The 24,591-nt window shown below is 42.2% G+C and overlaps 1 protein-coding gene and 1 long non-coding RNA gene across 3 annotated transcripts in view; one reads left to right on the top strand and one right to left on the bottom strand.

The window, feature by feature from the left end:
- Window positions 1-9,603, bottom strand: part of CTTNBP2NL (CTTNBP2 N-terminal like) — a 66,361-nt gene extending 56,758 nt beyond the window's left edge. Inside the window, exon 1 of one of the 2 annotated variants that reach the window (XM_027091057.1) lies at window positions 9,451-9,603. In XM_027091057.1, coding sequence (XP_026946858.1) covers window positions 9,451-9,588 — 138 coding nt within the window. In that variant the 5' untranslated portion in view covers window positions 9,589-9,603. The remainder of the gene's footprint in view (window positions 1-9,450) is intronic. The other variant, XM_027091058.1, reaches the window with a different exon arrangement.
- Window positions 9,604-9,707: 104 nt separating this feature from the next.
- Window positions 9,708-10,204, top strand: LOC113611746 (uncharacterized). Its single transcript, XR_003429574.1, has 2 exons — window positions 9,708-9,845; window positions 10,014-10,204. It is a non-coding gene; the product is annotated as an uncharacterized LOC113611746 (long non-coding RNA).
- The last annotated feature ends 14,387 nt before the right edge of the window (window positions 10,205-24,591 follow it).

Here is a 24,591-nt window from a genome sequence, read left to right as displayed (position 1 = left end):
TAGTATCAGTGATAAGGTATTAGCACGGATGTAAAGCAAACTTGCTCCAATTATGTAAAGACTCTTTCCAGTACATATAAACAAAACCAAAATTTGGGAGGCCAGTTAATTCTAAAAATTCAAAGAGTCAACACTGACATACAAAGTGGCTGTTTTGACAGCTTTCCATTAGATAATATACTTCCTTAAAAATCCAGTATATATGAAATTAAAAAAAATAAACGTCACATTTATAAATACCAAATCTAAAATGGACAAAAGTGCACAGCTATTTTTAAAAAAAATGTATCCAAAGCAACCTCCTATCTGAGGGCGGAAGGTGTTGACACATTACCTTGACTATCTCAAGATTTAAGCCTTCCCACCCTCTGGCACTTTTGGTTTTTCATAAAGGTTATTTATGCGTTTGGGGGTAAGAGAGTGACAACATTCCAAATTGTACCTCTCATTCCACTTTTGGCATTTTAGGATTAGGTTAGTAAAGAAAAACATGTCAAAATATTGTCAGAAAATAAATTTTCTGATCACGAAAGCAGATCTTTTGTACGTTTACTAAAGAGAGCTGTTTCTGCTATTATTATTTACAGATTCTAAAACCAAGACAGAAAAACAAACCTTTTTACTGAATTCTACAATACTATGCAATAAAAGCTTTACTACAAATGTCAAATCAATCTTCTTTCAGTTGAAGGTAAAAGATATTATCTGAGTATTTGTATTCTTATGTGTCTATGTGTTATAACGTGTTATGGGCTAAATTGTGTCCTCTAACCCCAAAATTATACATTGAAGTCCTAATCCCCAGTACCCCCATAATGTGACTGTATTTGAAGACAGGGTCTTTAAAGAGGTAATTAAGTGAAAAATGAGGTCATGGGGGATTTCCCTAGTGGCGCAGTGGTTAAGAATCCACCTGCCAATGCAAGGGACACGGGACGAGTCCTGGTCTGGGAAGATCCCACATGCCACAGAGCAACTAAGCCCGTGCGCCACAACTACTGAGCCTGTGCTCTAGAGCCTGCGAGCCACAACTACTGAAGCCCAACACCTAGAGCCCGTGTTTCACAACACGAGAAGCCACCACAATGACAAGCCCACGCACCGCAACGAAGAGTAGCCCCCACTTGCTGCAACTAGAGAAAGCCCGCGTGCAGCAATGAAGACCCAATGCAGCCACAAATAAATTAATTAATTAATTTACAAAAAATGAGGTCATGGGATTCCCTGGTGGTCCAGTGGTTAAGACTCTGCGCTTCCACTGTGGGGGGGCATGGGTTCGATCCCTGGCCAGGGAACTAAGATTCTGCATGCTGTGTGGTGCAGCCAAAAAAAGAAAAAAAAAAAAAAAAAGAGGTCATTAGGGTAGTCCCTAATCTAATATGCCTGGTGTCCTTATAAGAAGAGAAAGTTGGACAAAAACGCAGGACAGGGAGAGACCATGTGAAGACACAGGGAGAAGATGGTCATTTAACAAGCCAAAGAGAGAGGCCTCAGAAGAAACCAATCCTGCTGACACATTGATTTCTGACTTCTAGCCTCCAGGATTGTGAGAAAATAAATTTCTGTTGTTTAAGCCACCCAGTCTGTGGTACTTGTTATGGCAGCTCTAGCAAACTAATACAACGTGCTAACCGTTTACTACTTTTAAAGACTATTACAGCAACTAGATCAAAGCCTTCCCCTTACCATGAGAGTGCCTGAACAAAGAATGCCCTGCTTTGTCTTATCAGTCTGCTTTTTCCAGCAACACTATGTATAGGATTATATAAAACAGAATGGTTTTGAAACAGTTTTGGAGATTGTAAATTTCAGGATCCTGAAATATAATATGAATAATGCACTTACAAAGAAATTACAACAGTGCTAAAGGACTGAGGTGCTTGTTTATCTAATACTGTCAATATGGATTTTGAAGGAGGTCTCAAGAAACCAGTTCTGTAATAAAGCTGATTATTCTTTAAGATCAATACTTAAAATGCTTTCAGTACTCTACTCAAAGCTGATTCTAGGATACCAGATATTCTAGATTTATACTTAGTACAGAAATTAGTAATATAATTGAGCTTACCAATGTTAATCACCACTTCCTCAGAGTTTTATTTTTATTTGATTATTTTTTTCCTCAGAGTTTTCTAGAGTAGTTTTCTAAGAAGAATTTAAGCCTTAATAGCAATAATAAAAAAGATACACACTTTTTGAGCTAAACATAAACATGTTCCAGGCAGTGTTCTAAGTACTTGACATGTATTAATTCCGTCCTTACAACCTTAGGTGATAGATGCTATAACCATTATCAACAAGTTCATCATCATCATCATCCCCATTTTATACAGATGGGAAAACTGAGGTACAAAGGCTAAATAACTTAAAGTTTCACATCTAGTATGTGGCAGAAATAGAATTTGAACCTAAGTAATTTGATTCCAGAGGCTTCCTTAGAAACCACTGCTACTTGGTAACCACTGTTCCCATCAGATTTTCTCATTTTATCAGCTAAAATGTGATTCACAGAGCTGGAAGGGACCTCAGAAATAATCTAATGTAGCACTCTCATTTTACAGATGAAAACTGAGGCCAGAGTTGTTAAGTGAATTACTGAAGATTATAGTTAAATAGTAAAATTATTAAGATCCAGTCTAATCCACTTTCTGGGACACCATGATGGATATCAGGGTTTTGTTTTGGTTAGCTCTGTTTTAAGCCTCATACATCTCTAGTGTGTCTGTGTGTGTGTGTGAATGTCCGTCTCTCTTACTATGTGTGTACATCTGTTTCTATCATTGTCTCTTCTACATGTTGCCAACAACATTTATATACATCCTGAAGAAAGGGAGGAAGTGGCCTCATGCCCATAAACAAGCATTCAAACATCTCTCCCCCAAAATGAGGACATCTGGCACAACGCTATTAAAAACAGGTCTGTCTACCTAGATATCCGTTTACACCTTTTCAAGTATTCTCATCTGAGACAAGACCAAACCAGAAGAGCTACATTAGTTAAGCTACTGGAATGTACGTTAATGAAAATGAAGAATAGTTTTTACATTAACACATTTTTTCATTAAAATTAAAAATATGTCTTCTAATATCAGAAAATTACCAGCAGTATTTACCATTTCAGGTATATGTGTCAGTGGCTTTATTTATTTCAATGAAATTATAACATGATTTCATTGAAATACGTATATCTGTCTATATCATCTATCTGTCCATCATTCCCCTAAATTTCTGCTTTTCTGAAATAATGTCACCATGATTTGTAAAATACCACAATGAGGGAACAATAATATGTAGATTGATTTTATTTCCAGTAAAATGATTCATGGGCCTCAATTCTACAGGCAGTCTGGAATACAAGAACCCTTCAAATATTCAACCTTAATGTTGGATGAAGTCGTTGACTCCATCAGGATTTCAAACCAGGAAGAAACAGAGCATATGGTGTGGAGGATGAACTGTAATACAGTCAAGGTATCTGTGTTTTAGCTATGCCCATAACCTGACTCTCCCTGAACTGTAAAAAAATTTCACAAAAACCTGTAACAGAATATCGTAACTGATGATCTTGTTTTGCCTTTTAACTTCTGTCTTCTAAATCAGACCACTGATTTTTTAAAAAGTTTAACAATTTGATATCAGTTGAAAATGACCAACAGACCTAGCAATTGTTTTTGCTCCAAGGTTTTTTGGGGACAGTAACTCTTCTGGGAGGCAGTGTGTTGCAGTGGAAAGTGCTTGGACTTTGGAGCCCTACAGACCTAAGTTTGCACCCCGGCTCTACCACTTCATACTTCCTTGATCCACGTAACCTTTGAGCTTTCAGTTCTTCATCTATAAAATGCAGATGACAATACATACTCTAACAGGATACTGAATGGTTTAAATGAGTTAGTGACTGGTCAGTTCTCTCATTTCTCATCCCTGGAGAGCATATATTTGGTTTCATCTATAAGGATAATGAAGTTTTCCTTTTTCCAATGAGTTCTCACTTTCTACCACTCATGTGTCTAATTTAGAAATCAAAACAAGTTTACTGCTTCTAACCTGGTAGGTTGATCTGCTCCAAGAAGGAGATGGCCTGGCCAGTTCCTGGGAAAGGCAGCTTAGGAACACACACAACACTTATTCAGGCCAATGGTTATCTGCACACTACTTGGGAAAGAAAAAGGACAATCTTCTGCCTAGAGTGGCTTTTTGTGACTTTAGGATATAAGTGAAAAGATTGCTTTTGCTTCCACTGAATTTCTACAGCTTTTAATCAAGTTACAATTTTAACTCATAATACTGATAAACGCATTTTCTAAAAATATCACAGCTATTTTGAAATCATATTAAATGCATAATGGATATGTATCTTATTCATAACCCAAGAGCAGTTATCACATTCTATTACATCAATTCATCTCTCTACATAGCTGTCTTTTGTCTCATAAGATTCTGCTCTTCTAGACAAATACTCTGTCTTATTCAGCTTGATAAACTTAGCACCCAGCAGTCTCTGGTTCAAAGGGGTAATCAAAACATGCTGGCCGGAAAGAAATGTACAGTGCAGTACCTTGAATTACAGTGTACAAAACTGGACTTTATCTTCTGGGAAATAAGAAGCCACTAAACATTTTTAACTAGGTGAATCTCACAATAAAAATATAGTTTCAGGAAGGTTAAAGCTTGACATACAGAGTTGATTTGAGTGAAGAGAAACTGGAAGCAGAAAAAGCAGTTGGGAGAAAACTTTAACAGTACAGGTATGAGGTTAAAGTGTGTGAACTAGGATGGTGGCAGTAAGAATAGGAAAAAAAAAAAAAGACCGATGCAAGAGACTTTATAAAGAATGTATAGTAACTTGGTACTGGTTTTTTTAAGGAGGTTAAGAGGGGAAATAATCCCAGATCAGCTGAGGTTTCTAAGGCTGGGTGACTATAATGATGATGCCATTAACAGAAACAGGGATGTTAGAAAAGGAGCGGGTTTTGGGGGGGGAAATAATGACTGTGATGCGAGACATGCTGAATGAGAAGTAACTAGACCCCCAAGAAGAACGTGTTCAGACTCAGTGAGTGTGGTGAAGGCTAAAGGTTTAGAAGCAGAGAAGTCTTTAGGGGTGGAGCCTTTTCCGAAAATTTCTTCCGTGTCTTCAATTTAAGAACAAGAGGCAATAAGAAGAAGCTGATACATAGGACTAGACCAGATCTTGTTTGTACCGTCAAATATTAAACCAGTTAAGAACCAGATTGTTTGTGTTCTCACTGCTGTTCAACCCACTACAACAGAAAGGACTACTTAGCAGACACCAAGGAATGGGGAACACCTTCCTTCAAAAACCCCCAAACTTAGTGCTCCTTTTTTCTACAACTTACCCGTCAGTTCATTCTCCTCTCTGTTATAATTTATAGATCTTATTTCTCATTAAAACAACTCATCCCTGCTTGCTTCTCCCTCTGCACTCCTTCCTCCCTGGCTCACCTTTCTAGGCGAGCAGACCCAGAGAACACTGCAGCCTCTCCTTCCCCACCAGCTCTGTACAAAGGATCCATGCAGATGCTCCCAAGGCTCAGGGTCAGGAATCTTTTTTGTCTGCAAACCCCGTCGTCCTGTGCTCTCCTATTTTCCTTCCTAGCTTCTATTTGAACTCAGTAACAGTTAAGGATTATATTCTTTAAACTCAGTAACAATTAAGGATTACATTCTTTGTGGCTCCAAAAGGCAGAAACGATCCATTTAGCAGCAAAGCACACATTTAGAGTGGAAGCTCTGGCTTTGGACCTGAAATACAGTTTGGAAATAGTCGGCAGGGAGAAACCATATTACTACATTCTTTACTTCGATGCCTGCTTGTAGTCCTGTTTTCCTCAGCCCACAAACCCCTGTCCTCCACTCCCCCACCTCCACTCTTAACTTCCCTATCCATAGTTTCTTCTCACCCATTTGAGTTGTTCTTATGCTTGCTCCTTACTTTGGGGGTAGTAGAAGAGTTGTTCAAAAGGCAAAAATCACTGTCAATCAAAATTACCATTGAAAATCCCTTAAATCTCACAGAAGGTACAACCCTGCACCATAATCACGGTATCCACGAAACCATTTATATGACACTGACGGTGAAGGTACTTAAGGCACTGTGGAGTGAAACAACTGACAATTCAGAGAGAAGACATCAGATGGTTGAATCCCTTGCCTTTCCTTTTCCAGGGCCAAAGAGTTTAAGGAAGATAAGGTACATGACAAAATTATGAAACACACACAACCATAAGACACATGGGCTGCCCTAAAAACTCTTCTGTCGGATGTCTGAGATCATGACATATACAAGCTTTGTTTCCCTCTAATTAGGAAGCTTAGCTATATATTCAAATATTTAAAACAAAACCAACCAATATGTAAACTCAGACACTAATTCTTCACATTTGTTTAAATGCTAAAGGAGTAAAAGAATATTTAAGATTAAATTCTTTAACTCACATGCAAAGTGCTAATAATAATGGCAATAATACCTACCAATTACTGAGTGCTTCCTATATGTCATGTTCATGTAATCTTTTAAAAAAAATCTCTGAAAGTCATTTTTAAGTCACAGCTGAGGAAACTGAGATATGGTGAAGATAAAAAACTGCCATTTCCCTGGGTCATACAGCAAAAGAGCAGGGATTTGAACTCAGGTCTGCCTTTAAAGTCTGTGCTGTAAATCAGCACACTTTAGAGCCTCACCATAAATAAGCCACGTTCTCACTGAAATGCTTTGAACTAAAACTACGAAGATTTGATTTTTAGTTATTATCAGCAAACATCCAGGAAATAAGAAAAAATGGCCTTTAGTAACAGGCTGACAAGCTATTCCTGGGGTCAACCACGACAGACTGGACAAACTTCCTCTAGAAATAAATCTCTGCTTCTTGTATCATGCCACTAAACACCAATTCAGTGGCCTAAAAATCCTTGTATCAGATGTCTGAGATCATGACATATACAAGCTTTGTTTTCCCCTACTTAGGCATCTTAGCTATATATTGAAATATTTAAAATAAAACCAACCAATAACTAAAATCAGACACTAATTCTTCACCTTTGTTTAAATGCTATAGAGGAAGAATATTTAATATTAAATTCTCTATGGACTGTTTATACTAACAAGATGCGCCACATCTTATCAGTAAATTATCTTTCTAGTCTACCCGAAGGGGTCAGCTTCAAACTAAGTTCAACAAATGCTCATGAAGTCAAACTATATACTAGGCATTGTGAAAGGTACAAAGATGGAACATACTAATATCTCTCTCAAAGAATTTATAATTTAATGAGGCAGATTACAAATATACCTTAAAAAAATCTCTGCATACAAATGTTTTTCTTCATCTGACATAACCAAACAGGTGTTGAAAAAGTTAAAGGAAAGATTTCCAAGACCCAAATGTGTATCAAACAGATCCTGCTTATTGTGCCAAGTAATCAAAGAGCATTATTTGCTTTTTCCTCTCTGCTCATTAAGGCCCTGGCAATCACCACAACTTTGGTTTCCTTAGTCTCTTACCTCAGTTTATTTTCTGTTCTCTGCTCATGTAATAAGATATATCTTTTTGGGAATTCCTGTTCTGCTTTTAGTTCTTTTCTGCTGCTATTGCTAGGGGCCCTTATCCACCTATCGCAGTACACTTTGTGTTTGCTGGAGAGACCCTCCACAGTTTCTTCTTTGTGCCTTTTTATCGGAGATCTGGAAACAATCACTGAGCAGATCTGTGAGCACTGAGACTGGCTCTGAAAACTTCAAACCTAACTATTCAAAATTAATTACCTTCAGAAAGTCTACCTTCAGAGACTCTAATCAGGAAGGTAAAAGACAGCTGTTATAATTGCCCCCATGATTCCAACTCCTTGCATCCCATGGTTATTATCTTTGGCTATAAATAGCAGTAGTAAGACTTCAGACCGAAAGCAAAAGAAACAATGCTAAAAAAAAATATGGCAAATTTAATATATGAAAGTGCTAGCAATAGATGATTACTAGGGATTCAATGGCATTAACATTACGCCAAAAGCATCAATATTTCGCACCTGCTGAAATGAAGGCCTTTTTAGCACACTATAGGGACACTCTCTGGTAGTCACATGTGTGTGAATAGCTGGAGTTTACCTTGCTTTTATTTATCCTTATCGCTGAGATTTAAAATGTGCTTTTAATTTTCATCCCCTGAATTTTGGTAGATGATAGTGGTCTTGTAAAACCGATCAACAACATTTTATATATATATATATATATATATATATATATATATATATATCAGTTTCACCTGGAGGGAAAAACCCACCATAAAATAGGGGCTAGAGAGTAACCAAACGCCACCGGACCAGATTAATCATAAACCTAGACCACTGAACCTGAATTTTCTTCAAACACTTCCTGCCTTTTGTTTCAACAGAACTATACCTTCCAGGTTAACTGCAGTCTCCCTGAGCAACAGACCAGCCTACCCGAGACTAGGAGATACTCATTCCTAATCTAAAGCTCTTTATTTACTTATCTGTACTGTTTCACTTGAAAGCAGGCTGTTATTCACTGACAGTCCAACAATATACAGTGCATTCCTACCCACACAAGACCAACTCTGTAGATATCCAACACGCCCACCTCACTATGAAATACCAAAGGGTGGTTTTTCATCCAGTTTTCAGGGAAGAAACAGGGTGGAAAGCAAAAATGAAACGCAACTCAAACCTAAAAAAACCCTTAGAGGTTGGGTTCTCCCTCAAGGAATAAAGGTACAAAGGGGGGCGGGGAAGGTTACTATTTCTCCTTCCTCCAGAGACTAAAAAGATCCCGAAGCAGGTGAGCCCTCGATGCCCCACAGGAGAAAAGAGGATCCTAGGGGCTTCAGGCGGAAGGCTGAGGATCAGAGAATGGGGGATGGGAAGAACCCAAGTGGGGGAAGGCCGTTTCGTCCGTGGAGCTGGCAGTCTACGTCGGGTCTCTGATTTTTGCATCGCCCCATCTCTCTTTTTTTCTTTTTTGAAAACACTGATTTTTATCTTACGGATGAAACTAGCTCTGGTCCCACCCTAGCGAGCAGGACAGGTGTAGGAAGGGATGTCTGGCTTCCCGGGGGCGGCCAGACAAATGGGGGTGGGGACAGCAGTCTACAGAATGGGAACCCGTACGCCTTCTCCCAAGGTTGAGGGGCCGGGCGAGGGGGCCCTTTATACGGAGGGTGTCAGGAGGGCAGCCCCTTCTGGGGAGCTGGGGTTGACGGGGGGCAATAAGTGGCTGCGAGCACCCTCGAAGGTTGAGAAGCCGCCTCCTCAGGGAATACCGGGAGGTAGAGGAGACGGCTCCGCCCCCTCAGGGGATGGGCGCGAGCGGCAGTTGGGACGGCGGCGGGAGGACACCGGTGGTCCTACCCCTGCTTTTCTCTCGAGAACCCGGCCTCCCAGCCGCCGCCAAGCCCGGGCGCCAGCGGCTCCTACCTTTTCCCAGCGCTCGGGGCTCCTCTCCCTGCCGCCTCCGCCACCCGCTCCATCCACAGCCCCCCGAGGCCCCGCCCCTCGACCGCCTGGCGAGGGCCCTGGCATTCGGCAGGGCCAATCTCCTTCTCGCCTCTCCATCCCTGACACCAATCCGCTCCGGCTGGAGGAGGAGCTTCTCCAATGTCTTTTAGGCTCCTCCCGGGGCCCCAAGATCCCTTTTGTTTGGGGAGAGCCTAGCTGGGATTGAGCTTGCGTCACTTCCGGGAGGAAGCGTAGTCCTCCGGCCCGGGCTAGGGGGTGGGCTTACGACCCTCACTGCCAGGCTTCTGCAACTTTCCACCTTCTAAGCTATTTCTGGACCGGACGGTGGCGAGTGCTTCGTGTTTACCCTCATGGTACGGGCAGCTTAGGAACGGCGGGTTTCGGGTGCCCTGATTGATCAGGCACATTAACGTTTCATTTCATCCAAAATGTTAATAAATGAAGTGCGCTTTGGGTCTGCTTTAGAAAACCGGTTGTTGAAAACCTGGTAACGTGGCTTGCCTTCTCTCTTTTTTTTCCAGTACGAAGCCTGTGCTAGAAACAAGGGCGCAAAGATAAAAAACCCGGAGACGCCCCCCCTTCTCTTTTCACATTACATTTGGAAGAGAATAGTAGCTCTGGAGCCCCTGGAGCGGGGACACCGGGTAGCCCAAACCCAGCCAGACCTGCCTTCCAGGTAGAAGTCGAATGAATAAAATTCGTGTGTCATGGTTTTCTACGTTATGTTTTACAAATGAGGGGACTTTTTTGTGTCCTTGGCCCCATTATACCGTGGGGCCACGTTCGCAGTGACGCTGGGACACAGGACAGTAGAGGATGCAAGGAATGCCTGTCCCTCGTGAACACAGGAATGCAGATCTTGCTGGTGGTCGCAGCAAGTCTTACCAGCACCAAATAACCCAGAAAAGGGAGAGGACCCTTCCTTAGGTCAAGGTTTCTGGATCCTTTTCCAGTTCACAGATTGATTCAACTGGTTAAGAGAATAGTAACCACATTGTTTTTAATATAATATAATAAATACTTACAATTAAATATTTATAATGCATAAATAATGGAAATTAATTTTAATATATTATTTCTAATATTAACAATTCTTATTAAGCAAGACAGTACTAGGGGCCTAGTACTCACCTAGGCAGACTATCTCAGGACAGATGCAGCCCTGTCCTCATGCAGTTTATGGTCTGGTGGAAGGATGTGGTCAGTCTGCAATCATTGATATGTTTGAAGGAAGTAAACCGGTATTAATGTCATCACTGTGCCAGGTACTTTCATATAATGATTTAATCTTCACTACCAAATGAAAAATCTTTCCTAACCTGTAAGATAGACATCATTGGTGCCCATTTTACAGATGAGAAGATAGAGATTCAGAGAAATCAAGTAAAGCCATAGAGCTAGTAAATGGTAAATAAAGAACTTCCAACAAGATGTGTGATTTCAAACCTGTGCTATATTCTGCTCACCATACACTTGGCTCTCACAAGGAGAGCTGGTCCAGAGTGGGCCTGGATGACTGTAAATCCAGCATTAGAGACCGAAACAAGCTCCATGCCTCCCCCTATTGACTGCTGGCTGGAGAAGTTCATCTCTATATATGAAGGACAAGAAGACTGTACTGAGGTGCTCAACAGCAGCCCAAGTGCTTCTGAAGTAACAAATAGGAAATACAGAACTTCAGAAAGACATCATTCCCTGTGTTCAGGAGACTGATGATCTGAAAGGCGAGATGAAGGGCCAGGCACATAGTAGGTGCTCAACAAATACTGACGTCACTTGAAACAAATGTCTGAAATGGTTAAAAACACAGAGTTTAAGTGCTGGACTAGGCCCATGAATTTGAAAAATTCCGTTTCCTCCTCCTCCCTTTTGCCCTGCCTTACGGGTGTGCAATGAGGAAGTGCCTCATTGCCCGACAATGAGGCAGACGTGGGAGAACAGGCTATTTTCTGCTGGCTTCTGAGTCACTCTAAGAGTTGTCCCAGTGAATCAGCTCATCCCTCCTCCCCTCCTTCCCTTTGTTAACCCACCACCACCCATTCTACTCCCAGGCTGACCTGGTGCTTTCTTCCTTTACAGCAACCGGCAGCTCCCCTGATTCCCTGAGCTCCCACTTGTCCATTCCTCAGTGAGTGTGGGAGGACCCAGCAAGAATGAGATCATCCCCACCATCTAGGATTGAGTCCTGAGGGTATTCAGATTACTCTCTTTTTAATTCATCACCCCAGGAGCTAGTGCATGGGCAGGGCTTGTGAACCTGAAGTTTTGTGATTCTTCAAATACATAAAATGTGTAAATTAATTTAGAGTCTGGCACACTGATGTACATACACAGAGGTAGAAAGTGGGTTTGTACTAATTTCTTAAATTTGTATAACACAACATACCATTTTTATATCTATTATTTTATCAACTTGCCAGTAAGTGTTTATTAAATGCCTACTGTGTATCAGGTAACAATTTAGTAAGAAGTGCTAAAGATTATAGTGTGTGTTAATTTTTCTCCAAATAAGTAAACTTCCTAGGTAGGTCTACCGTAAATGTTTATTGCTGGTTTGGGGAGGCAATGATGGAGTAAAAGAGGGCTAGACTGGAAGAAAAAACAAAAAACTGCGAGTTCTGCTGGAGGTCTCCCTCTGTCACAAACTCTAGTTTCCTAGGGCTGCTGTAACAAATTACCACAAACTGCGTGGCTTAAAACAACAGAAATGTATTCTCTTTCAGTCAGGAGGCCAGGAGTCTGAAATCAGGGTGTTGACAAGGTCGGTTCCTGGGTGAGGGGTGTTGGTAGGGGTGGGTTTATGGCATTTAAACTGCTCTCCTAGTTTATGGGGGTTCCTGGCAAACCTTGGCATTCCTTGGCTTGTAGCTGAATCGCCCTAGTCTCTGCCTCTGTCTTCACATGGCTTTCTTTCCTCTGTGACTTGATGTCTCTATATGTCCTGTCCTCTTCAATTTTTTTTTTTTCCCTGCGATACGCGGGCCTCTCACTGTTGTGGCCTCTCCTGTTGAGGAGCACAGGCTCCGGACGCGCAGGCTCAGCGGCCATGGCTCACGGGCCCAGCTGCTCCACGGCATGTGGGATCTTCCTGGACTGGGGCACAAACCCGTGTCCCTTGCATCGGCAAGTGGACTCTCAACCACTGTGCCACCAGGGAAGCCCCCTCTCCTCTTCTTATAAGGACAGCAGTCATATTTGATTTAGAACTCATCTTAATCTAGTATGACCTTATCTTAACTCATTACATCTGCAAAGATCCCATTTCCAAAAAAGTTCACATTCTGAGGTTCCAGATGGACATGGATTCTGGGGGGTGGGGATGAGAACCATTCAAACCAGTATGCAAAACTACTTCGCACAGTAATACCCCCACTTAACTCCGTTTAGCTTCATTGGTAATGGCATGAAAGTAGTGAACTAATTCCTAAAGATCATTTCAGTTCTATAATTGTATGATGATTATATATGCTAGAAGCATTTCTCAAGCCTTTACTATATGCCAGGCACTATGAAATTGCTTCACAGTACATCTGAGTTAACCCTTAAGAGAATTCCAGGAGATAGATGTGAATACTCCCATTTTGCAGATGAGGAAATTGAGGTACAAAGAAGTCCATAGTCATGGAATTCATAAGTGATGAAGATGGAATATATTCACTCAGGTCTGACTCCAAAGTCCACCCTCACAATTACTATGCTCTGTCATCTCTCCATCATACTAGATGGGTTAGGAAGATGGGGAATGCAATAAATCTTTAAAATTTTGATTTATGTAATACATGGAGCTGGGTAGCAATCTTCCTGGGGAAAGCAAGAGAGAAGGGAACAGTGGGTGGCAATGAAAACTTAGTAGGGAAGAGGAGAGCTATGGACACTTACCTGAACCTCAGTTTCCTCATTTGTAAAATGCAATAATCGTTCCTCCAGGTGGTTGTGAATATCCAAGCGAGATAATGGACGTGAAAGTATTTGATAAACCCTATGAGGGGTGACGATAAACTACCTGGGAGATCTTGCTCAAACTCTTCCTCCTCTCTGGGTCCTTGCCCTCCAGCTGAACATCTAAGGGTTGAGCTATCTGGGGCTCTATAGGACTCCTTCTAGCTGTGACCCACTGAGACTTACTAAGATGCTGGGTGGGCTAGATGTAAAAGTTGGAGTGACTGGGAAAAGTGACCTGGCCTGGCTCCCTTACCTCTTGTTCCTCAAGCCCCCACCTGGCTCCTCCAGGAGGGGATCCTGCGGTTGCAGTCTAGCAGCGGCAGAGAGCTCTCGAGGCCGGGACCAGGCTGAAGTGGGAAGGACAGTGTGCTCTCCGTGGCTCCCTACATTTTCTCTCATTATTTGCTCCCAGGCCTTTCTGAGTAGTCCTTAAGGTTCTCTTCTAGCTTGGATCAGCCCGACCTGGGCGACTGGGGCACAGGGGAAGTTGAGATTTCTGGGCGTGGCCCTCACTGTGTTCTCGATCGTATTGCTCCCCCTAGTGCTCAGCGACGAGTCCTGCAGCTGTCAGCTTCCCTCTTGGCCGTCCCCGCGCGTTCCGCGGAGGCCTCTCCCCAGACAGTTTTTTCTTTTAAGGGTGTGGGCTGAGAGCGCAGCAGGTAGGGTGCTCCAAGGACCAGAAGTTCGGAAAAACCACCTTCAGGGACAGATTCTTCTGGTTTTTAGCTAAGTGTTGGGGCCAGCTTGACCATGAGGGAGCCGGGAAACTCTTCTCCTGGATTTCACAGAGGAAGGTTGGGAAGGAAAGGGAAAGAAATCTAACATTGCGTGTCCACTATGTATCAGGCACTGTGCCAGGTGCTTTACATATATTACATGTGTTGCCCTTGTAATCCTTACATATATAATCTATACATTCCTTTACATATATAATTCTTGCGATCATCCTAAGAGATAATTCTTATTACTTCTAGTTTTTCACATTAGAAAGCAGGTTCAGAGAGGTTAAGTGTCTTGCCAAAGGTCACATAATAGTAACAATGATAATGACATCAACCAGTTATTTAGTGCCTGCTTCACACCAGGCACAGTATTTCTTTTCATCCTCCTAGCAAATCTTTAAAATAATTACGATAACCTCCATTTTACTGATGAGATCACTGAGGTTTAGCTAGTTTAAGACAGGGGTAACTGAGAAGCTTGCCTGAGATCAAAGAGGTAGGTCTTTCTGTCTCTGTTTCCATTCCACCACTGCCTCATGGAGCTGTGGGTGGTAGAGGTGGACTGAGCCTAGGACTGTGTGATTCACTGTTCTTGCCATTACTAGCATTGCCTGGCAGCCCTTCCCCAGGACCAGGAAACTAAGGCCATGTGGTGTTTTGGATCTTCGGATCCAAAGATAGGCTCCTGAGATACAATGGCAATGAAAAAACCAAGGCTGAAGGCCATGGGATCCTGGGACAGTTTGCTTGGGGAAATGCATAACAGGGCAGCACCCTGGGAACTGCCCAACAATATTGCTGTTAGGGTCCTTGGGGAGAGCACCCAGAGGACCCTGAGTCCTGTCTCCCTCATCCTGTGTGGAATACACATGCTCCCCTGAAGTTGGTGGGCCAGGATGGGGTACACAAATCTCACTGAGGGACAAAAAGGAAAGGTAAGTGGGGTACTGTCTAGCTGAGGTAGAAAATTCCTGGAAGTAGATGAGAAAAATCATGGAGTTCCCAAATCACCCAGCAAAGTTCCCAAGGATTTGGGTCATTTTAAACTCCTCCTCTTTCCCCAAAATACAGATTAGTCATAGGTCCCTGGAAGAATACTCTATGTCCTTTTGGATGAGTCTCAAGTTTTCATTTTCATTCTAACCTTTGAAATTATTCAATTATAATTGAAAAACACACACCAGATGATGAGTTGATGAACTGATGTTATGTTTGTTATTTCCAAGTGTTCGTTCAGGCCCATGGGGGCGGGGAAGCTATCAGTTGACTACTGTTTTTTATTTGTAAATTGACTTATTTCATTAAAGGTTAACTTTTTTCCCTCTCTTCCAACCCCTCCCTTTTCTGTCTCTCTTCCTGTTCCTTCTCTGCCCCAGCAGCCTTCTTCCCTAAAAGTCTGGAGCCAGATACCCTTCTGTCTCTCTCTTCAGACAAAGCTCTGGGCTGAGTAGCCTTGCCAGAAAGGCTGAAGCTAGCCGGAAGGCTGGTCTTCTTTCCTTTCCCCTTCTATTCCCTCTTCTTCCTCACACATGGCCTGACATTAAGCAGTAAATAATTTCTGTGCTACGGCCAGAGACAGAGCTTCGGCTTGGCCAGGCTGTGCTATGGTTTCAATCTGATGAAAGCCCATTACACATTCCCTCTGGTCTGTTACTTCAGCTGAGGCACCACACAGTGGGCTGAATGGGTCCTTGCTGCTCACAAAAGGGAGAAATATTTGTAGGGAAAGTAATGACCCAGTTATGGCTGCGCCATCATTTCTAGGCAATTTCCTGGTAAGTGGCCCTTTGGAGGACCCTGATGCCAGAAGCTTCTATGCCCTCATTTACTGCTTCATGGCTTCTGCTGGTCCCCTGCAGGGTCTAGTCTACCCTGAGCAGAGTGACCGGGAGACTGAGGGTTCCTGCACCATTGGGAGAAATCTATACATTTCTCGTCCCCTTTTCTTTCTGCCACCCTGCCTTCCTCTCGTCCCCCGCTTTATTCCTAAAACAATCATTGAGTGTCTGTTATCATTACCCCAAGAAATAACACACAGTTCCAGACCCCAGGGTACTCATAGTCTTGAGGGGAGGTAGATTTGTGTAACTGGTTGACCCAAGTTCTCCTGCTTTCTGTAGCCACAATATCCATATAAAATAACTCAACCCACTGTACTATATCAAATTCAGGACTCCTCCAGATGTAAAGGACAGAAAACTCCATCCAAACTAGCCGAAGCTAGTTTTTATTGGCTCATGCAATAAAAAAGTCCAGGAGTAGACTGCCCTCAGATGAGGCTTGAACTGGCTTCTCAAAAATGTTACCAGCACCAGGTTGTTCTCTCTGTATTTTTCAACTCTACTTTTATAGAGTTGGTCCTGTTTTCAGACATGCTTTCTTCCTCAACTGGCAGTAACATAGGAGTTCCGGCATCATATCCAGTCATATTCAATAGGAAGGAGAACCTCCCTTTTTCCCAGACGTCTGAGAAAAATCCCACTCTGTCTTCTTGGCTCTGCCTTAGACTGTGTGTTCAACCCTGAACTCAATCATTGTGGCCAAGGCATGTGCTGCTTTGATTGGCTAGATCTAGGTCATGTGCTCTATCTAGAGCTATGCATTAAGTGTGGGGAAAAGCTATAACCACAGATGAAAATTCATTCATTCATTCATTCATTCATTCATTTATTACCGAAAAAAAATGAGGATGGATATTTGGGAAGCAAATAGTGAATGTTTACTACATATTTGAGGGTTTGTCTCACATTTGCTCTTGGGACCGCTCGAGCTGCAGCTGCTTCTGTAACTTGGCCCCAACTCTGCCTTGGCGTGGACTTGCCTTGCTGCTGGTCATTATCAGAAGCTCTGGAATGGCTGGTCTTTGTCCTTTGTAATGCTTGGGCACAAAGCATTACTAACAAAAGACTGTTGTGTATAACAGCTGTTCACTGAGGATTTGGGGTCCTGGTATGGTATGGGCAGTGTTAAAAAGGTTTTTAAAGATTTGAGGTTCTCAGATTTGAGGGTGTGTCAGAATCACCTGAAGGTCTTGGTAAATCACAGATTGCTGGGCCCTACCTCCAGAGTTTCAACAAAAATACACACTGGCTCTTGTGTGCCAGGTGCTAAGGTTACAATGATGGCCATGGTACTTGCTGCAAAATTCCTCTTTGTCATCCTGAGCGATTTAATTCCTTATTGCCAAACTTTTCTCATCTCAGTTCTCTCCGGGGACCCGCACTCTTCATAGCCAGATAAGCCCATGAAGATACTTTCTCCAACAGAGGAATCTATTTGTACTGTCCTTGGAGGTCAACTGACTCAAACTGCATCAGCTTCTGTGATAATATTTTATTTATTATGCTATTGCATAAGCAAACAGAGAATGTTGAGGGTGAAGTACAAATGCTCGAGGTATTGACTAGGTGTAGCTTTCAGAGGCACAAAAAGGAGTGGAATCTTCCACAAGGAACAGCTTGTTGACTCCTGTGTAGCATCATGGAAAGGGAGTAACTTGAGAGCCAGACCTACTAGCTGTGTGACCCGGGCATGTCATTAACTACTATGAGTTTCAAATCCCTTATCATAAATTGAGAAAATAATAATGTGTTTCACAGGGTTGTAGTAAAGAGGAAGCGAGATAATGGGAGACTTACTGATGCTTTTTCTCCTTGCCACCACTCTATCACCCAGACCTGTCAATTTCACCTCCTGAATACCTCAACTCCATAACTTCTATTTCTACCTCCATCACCACCTTGGTCTGCCCATTACCTTGTTTCTCCAGGGCAGTGGCAGCCTTCTAAGTGGTCTTCTAGCCTTCTTCTTGTCCCCTCCATTCCATCCTCCACAGAGCAGGCTGAGTAGATCTTAAGAAAACACAATCCAATCATGTCACAACCCTTCCTCCCCATTAAAACTTTTCAGTGGTCTTAGGATAACCCTATTCACAAAGCCCTCATTATTTGGTTCCTTCTTCTCTCTCCAGAATCATCTACTACCACTCTTCCCGTTGCTTTCTCTGCCCTAGACAACTGGGGTTAAAGACTCTCTCCTTGACCAAGTTAGGTTTGGTTAGTTTAGGTCTTGACGTTGGTCCCTCCCCCTCACTTCCTGGCCTTTCTGGGCCTGCACAGCCCAGTTTTAGCAAGAATCCTGCTAAGTCAGTTCACACCCATCATATCTGATGAAGTGCTTCATCCCTCACCTTTGATGTCTAAGTCCTTGGCCTGCCTTCAGCAAGAATCCTGTTAAGTCGGTTTAACAGGAATCTCCCTGCCCTTGATATCTCCTCTTAGTGATTTTCCATCCACTGAGGAGTTCCTCTCTCTGCTTTTGGGCTATAAATCCCCTTTCGTCCGTTTGCATTTGGAGTCGAACCTGATCTCTCTCCCCTACCGTGACAGTCTTGACACTTTTCCAGTAGTCCTGAGGGAAGTCTTGTTACCATTTTAACAAGTGTCGGAATAATTTTTTTCTCCAATGATGGCTGCTTTTCTGTTCCTCAACGTCTCTGCTGATGTTCTGTGCTCTTGGGCTGTCCTTCCTACCCTCTACCTAAAGTCCATGCAGCCTTCAGACATCATCTCAATGTTACCTTGTCAGGAAAGTTTCCGTAGCCCAACAGAGTGAGCAGGTGCCAATATTTTGCTTTTGTAGCATGTGTCATGATTTGTAATTATACATTTGTACAGTTATTGTGATTAATGTGTCTTTTCATAACTCTTTTGTGTGCACCACGAGGACGGAGGTCATGTCTATTTCGTTCATGATTCTTATCTCCAGTATCTTAACACAGTACCTGGTACACAGTAGTTGTTCTATGAATGTTTATTGATTGATTGCATGCATGCATGAATGAATGAATGAAAGTGCAGTATTTATAAAAGTGCTCTATAAATAATTTCTCCTAGTGTCCAACTGTGGTGACAATCCTGAGTTCTGTGGTGGGACATATAACATTTTATGACCTATTTCAACCTACTGCAAACCCTTCTAGGGGAAACCTAGGGGCATACCCTTGGAGGTGCCTGGAAAGCTCAGAGATTTCAGGGGCCCCTCCTGAAAAATCCCCTTAGGGTGATCCTCTAGGACCATGATTTACTCCTCACTTTTTAACCCTCAGTTCCTGGAAGAGTGCCTGGGCTCTGGTAGTTACTCAAATAAATGATCTTGGATTGAGGAAATGTCCAAAAGGGATCCACGGACCCATGTGGGAGGTTCTCAGGAATACAGATAACCCCCTTGAGACAGATGGTCTCCTGGATGGATGCTAATGGAGATGAATGCTACTTCTGCCCTCATGGCTGCCGGCCTAGCAGAAGATGCCCTCAGGAATAAAGCCCATGAGGGGCTTCTCCAGGTGACTAGTACTATAAAATACGGAAATGGCAATATGAACTTAGTGAGATTTCTTAACTATTTCTATTAAGGCCATCTGTTCTCCTACAGTATTTGTCAGCAGAACTGGTGGGCAGGATTAGGGAGGGAGAGGACACAGTAAGAAAGCAGGGAGCTGGGTGTCTGTTCCAGGACCTGACCCCACTTCCACCTCCCCCACTCTCTCCCTTCCCTTAATGCCAAGCTTTCTGAGACTCCTCCTCACCTTCCACCCTGTCCTCATCCCTTTGTAGCCTCACTCCCGCTTGCACTGTGCAAGTGCTCCCCTAAGATTTCCAATGACCATCTTGTTGATAAACCTCGTGGATGTGTCTGGGCCCTAACTTGTGCTCCCTGCAGCCTTAGACACTGCTTTCCTTTTCTTTCTTCTCTTGGTGGCCATGATGACAACATCCTCTCTCGGTTGGTCTCCTGCCTCTTCTTCCCATTCTTCTTATGGCCATTTCTTTCTCTTCCCACTTTACACTGTCCCCTGGGTGAGCCACCTGATACAATGGTTCAGTTACCACCTCCGCTCAGAGGACTCTCAAATAAATCTATGACTCGAGCTCCAGACCCCAATAGGATAGGACAGCTGCCTGGCATCCATGACTCTCCTTTCCTCCCACTCACCACATCGTGCCAATCACCAAGTCCTGCCTGTTCTTCCTTCCTAATCCACCCCATCTCTCCACGTTTCCCATCACTACCTTAGTGCAAGCCACTTTCCCCTCTCCTGTGGATCCTGACAACAGCCTTCTGTCTGGGTTTCTACTCCAGCTCTTCCCTCTTCAATTCGTTTCTACACAGAAACCACAGTGATGTTCCTAAAGTGAAAATTTGATCAGGTCACTTCTCTGCTTAAGTTCCTAGAGAGTCATGGGTTTCCCATTAACTTCAGGATAAAGTGTAACGTGAGGATGTCAACGACATCCCTTCTTGGTCTGGCCTCCGCTTACTTGAATTTTCAGCTCCAACTTTTGCAACTGCCCTGGCCCCAGGCAGTACTAGAGCTTTACTGAACTACTTGAATTCCCTTACTTCATCATGATCTCTTTGGCCTCAGGACCTTCTGATGTGCTGTTCGGCCTGCACGGCCTTTTCTTCATTCTTCCAGCCCAGCTAACTACTCTTTCTTTAGGACTCTTCTCAGAGGTCACTTCCTCCAGGAAGCGTTCTGTGAACTTTTAAGGCCAGATTAGATGCCGCTTGACCCCCCGCCCCGCCCCATTCTATTTGTTCTCAGTGCACCCTGTACTTCCTGTCCTTTTACTTGTGTCTGTGTCTCCCCCGACTAAAAGCTCCTTGAGAGCAGGGACTCTGCCTGGTTCATGGTTGTATTCATGATTTGTAGCAGAGTGTCTGCACATAGAAGGCATGAACAATATTTATTAAATGAAAGAGCAAGTGATTTCTTAAAGCTTTTTCATAGCTAGCCTACCATCGTGGTTAAGAACAAGGACATTGAAGCCAGACTGCCTTGACTGAAATCCTGGCTCAGACACTGACTCTCTGTGTAACCTCGGGTAAGCTACTCAACCTCTCTATGCCTTGGCTTCAGTATTTTAAAAATGTTTTTTTACCTCATAGAACTGCTTTCAGGGTTAAATAAGTTAATGTTTATATGCTTGATATAAAGTAAGTGACTGCCATGTAAATAGAAATACTTATTCTACCCTATGACCACACATGGATAATTTTGAGAGCAAAAGGGATGCTATTAATCATGACATCAGGACAACAGGTGTAAAATAGGACTGTCCTGTGCAAACAGGGACATTTGGTCACCTTACATGCAAGGGCTCATTAGGTAAATAAACGTCTTCATTTCTGTTGGCTTTGTTTCTCCCTGTACATTGTCTTCTAGTGATTAGCAGCAACCTCTTCCAACTATAAAGGCCTGTGTGCTTATCTTTAGGGACAACAGGGAAAGGAAGAACAGGGGGGACAGTGTCCTAAGCAACAGAGTTGGTAGGGCAGCATTAAAGAAACAGAAATGGAGTGGAATTCTTGGGGTGTGGGTACAGGATAAAAGGGGAGCCTTCCCGCATTCCGCCAAGGCCTGTGGGTTTGACAGAAGGTGCATGTGCTCTCCTGATGGGTGGTATGATTTCAAGGGGTCCAGCCTTTCCTGGAGCCTTGTCTGTGGGGAGTGTCTGTGAGCAAGGCAGCCTGTGCTGACCCTGCTTGACATGCATTTGCTGTCTGCTCCTTGAGTTTGCTATTTTCTCTCAAACTGTTTCAGAAACATGTGGTTTCATTTGCTTTCCCAACAGGGAGTTTTTTTTTTTTCTTCATTACCTTAAAGTAGTTTTTTTTTTTTCCTTCATTACCTTAAAGTAGTTGTTTTTTATGAACTGGGATAAACACCTGGTGGGCAGGAGTTTTATCTCATGTTCATTCCAATTTGAATTCCATTATTTCTCCTGCTTACCTGGGGAAGGGAAAAATATACTTTGTAAACACAGTCTCTCTTTTTCTAGTTTCCCAGACAGATGCATGATCAGAAAACAGCACCTCTGCAGCTGGCTGCATATTCCCGGAACACCAATTGCAGGCAGTTCTGTTGGTGACAACAGTGCTCGAGGGGAGGGGGAGGGGGAGAGCATCTTTCCTTATCTTGAAATAAAGCCTGTCAGTCTGAGGAGGTACCATTCAGAGATGTGTACCAACTCCATTCTCCCTCCCTCTCCTTCTGGGGTGGGAGTAGAGGTGGTAGTGGGGCGGGGGAAGGGAATGCACTAACATATAGTGACACTTCCTATGTGCACAGTGGTAACCTTGCATTTTATTTAATACTGAGAACAACCTTAGAATACAGATATTAGTCTTTCTCCTTCATAGATAAGGAAAGTGAAGTTCAAAGAATAAAAAGAACATGCTAAAGATATATCAAAAATAGGCAGGAATTTGAATCTGCCCCTATCTAATTCCAAACCCATGCTTTTTATATTATGTCTCTGAGCCCCCGAGAGGAGTGAGAATTTGCTTAGTGTCACACAGCCAGCCTAGAAGAAGGTTATATCTTTCTAGCTTCCCAAAGGGAGGGAAAGGCAGGGTTAGGCAAAACAAGTTGGTCATGTGCTTAATTAATATAGGAGAGGGAGAACTGCAGGAGTTTTTGACTGTTAGTAATTCCATCTTTCATTCATTCAACAAATATATATGCAGTGTTTACTGTGTCTGGTACAGTGTATTAACTTAATGAAGAATATAGTAGAACACAACATTGTAAGTCAACTATACTTCAATAAAATAAACAAAAAAAAAGAATATGGTAGAAAAGGAAGGCTTGAGGTTATGTGTAGTAATTGATCTCAGTTTTGAACATGTTGAGCTCAAGATAAAGGATTTTTATTAAGCATTTTGGATATACCTGTCTGGAGCTCCGGGGAAAAGTCTGTGCAAGAAATATAGGTTTGAGAATGACCCTCAAATAGGTGGTAGTTATACCATTAGCAATGAGGGAACTAACTAGGGTTATATGAGAGACAAAAGCACGGAGGATGGAACATGAGGTAATCCCTATGTTTCAAAGGCAAACCAAGTAAAGAGTTCATAAAGAAGATTCAGAAGCACTGTTTAGAGATATAGGCAGAGAATCAGGAGAGAGGGATGAATTTAGTTAGACTTTTTTCTATTTCCTTTGAAAAAAAAACTACCTAATAAGGTGGAAAATACATATAACCAGTGCACCCATTTTGACTGTACAGTTCCCAGACATATGCCACAATCAGATGCTACAACCTCAGCAGCCCACAGGGAGTTCTGGTGAAATACTGACAAATGTAGACACCCATGTAACCTCCACTCCATTCAAGATATAGAATATTGCCATCATATTAGGATTCCCTTGTGCCCCTCCTCAGTTATTCCCCTGCACTCCCGGCTCCAAGCCACCACTGATCTGATTTCTATCACCATAGACTATTTTAGAACTTCACATCAATGTAATCACACACTATATACTCTTTTGTATCTTGCTTCATTAGTGTTGCTGCCTGGGTCAGTGTTTTTATTTCTGAGTAAAATTTCACTGTATGAATATACCATGTTTGTCTATCCACTCACCTGTTAGTAGATGTTTGGGTTATTTCTAGTTTGGGACTATTATGAATGAAGTGCTATGAACATTTGTGTACAAGTCTTTGTGTATATATATATTTTCATGGTCAAATGTTAAGTGTATGTTTAAGAGAAATTGCTTGCTTCTTTCCAAAGTGGTTACATCATTTTACACTCTAATCAGTTTTATATGAGATTTCCAAATGCTCCGTATTCTCACCCCAATTGGTATTGTTACTAGTTTTAATTTTTTAGTAATTCTAGAAAATGTGTAGTAGTACCTAACAGTGGTGTTAATTTGCACTTGTCTGATGACTAATGATTGAATATCTTGTCATGTGCTTCTTGGCCATTCTTTGGGTCTATTTCTGGTCTATTTAGTTTCTTTTGTATGTTGGTCTATCCGTACTCCAATATCACATTATAATGATTACAGTACTTATAATAAATCTTCAAGTCAAGTTATATAAGTCCTCCAGCTTCTTTTTAAGAAATGTTTTTGGCTATTCTAGGTCCTTTGAACTTCCACATAAATTTTAAAATCAGTTTAATTTCTACCAAATAGAGCCTGCTGGGATTTTTATTGGAATTATGTTGAATCTATTGATCATTTTGGAGAGAGTTGACAATGATATTGTGCCTTTCAATCCATTTATTTAGGTATTTAGTTTCTCTCAGTAATGTTTTCTAGTTTTCCATATATGAATTTTGTATATATTTTGTTAAATTTATCCCTAAGCACTTTATGTTTTGATGCAATTTTATGAGGCGTTTTGGCTTTTCATGTCTCTTGTGCTTGAGGTTCATTGAGATTTTTGTATCTGTGCACTCATGATTTTCATAAATTTTTGTTATTATTTCTTCGCATATTTTTTCTGACTTCTTCTCTGCCTTTTTTCCTTTGGGGTCCAATTCCATATATAATAGGTCATTTGAAGTTGTCTCATTAATGCTCTGGTAATTTTTTTTTTTTTAGTCTTTTTTCTTTTTGTGTTTTTTTTTTTTTTTT

Source organism: Aethalodelphis obliquidens, unplaced genomic scaffold, assembly GCF_003676395.1.
Source record: "Aethalodelphis obliquidens isolate GAN/ISIS:26980383/991018 unplaced genomic scaffold, ASM367639v1 scaffold70, whole genome shotgun sequence".
NCBI lineage: Eukaryota > Metazoa > Chordata > Mammalia > Artiodactyla > Delphinidae > Aethalodelphis > Aethalodelphis obliquidens.
This window is presented reverse-complemented; position numbering and strand designations above follow the sequence as displayed.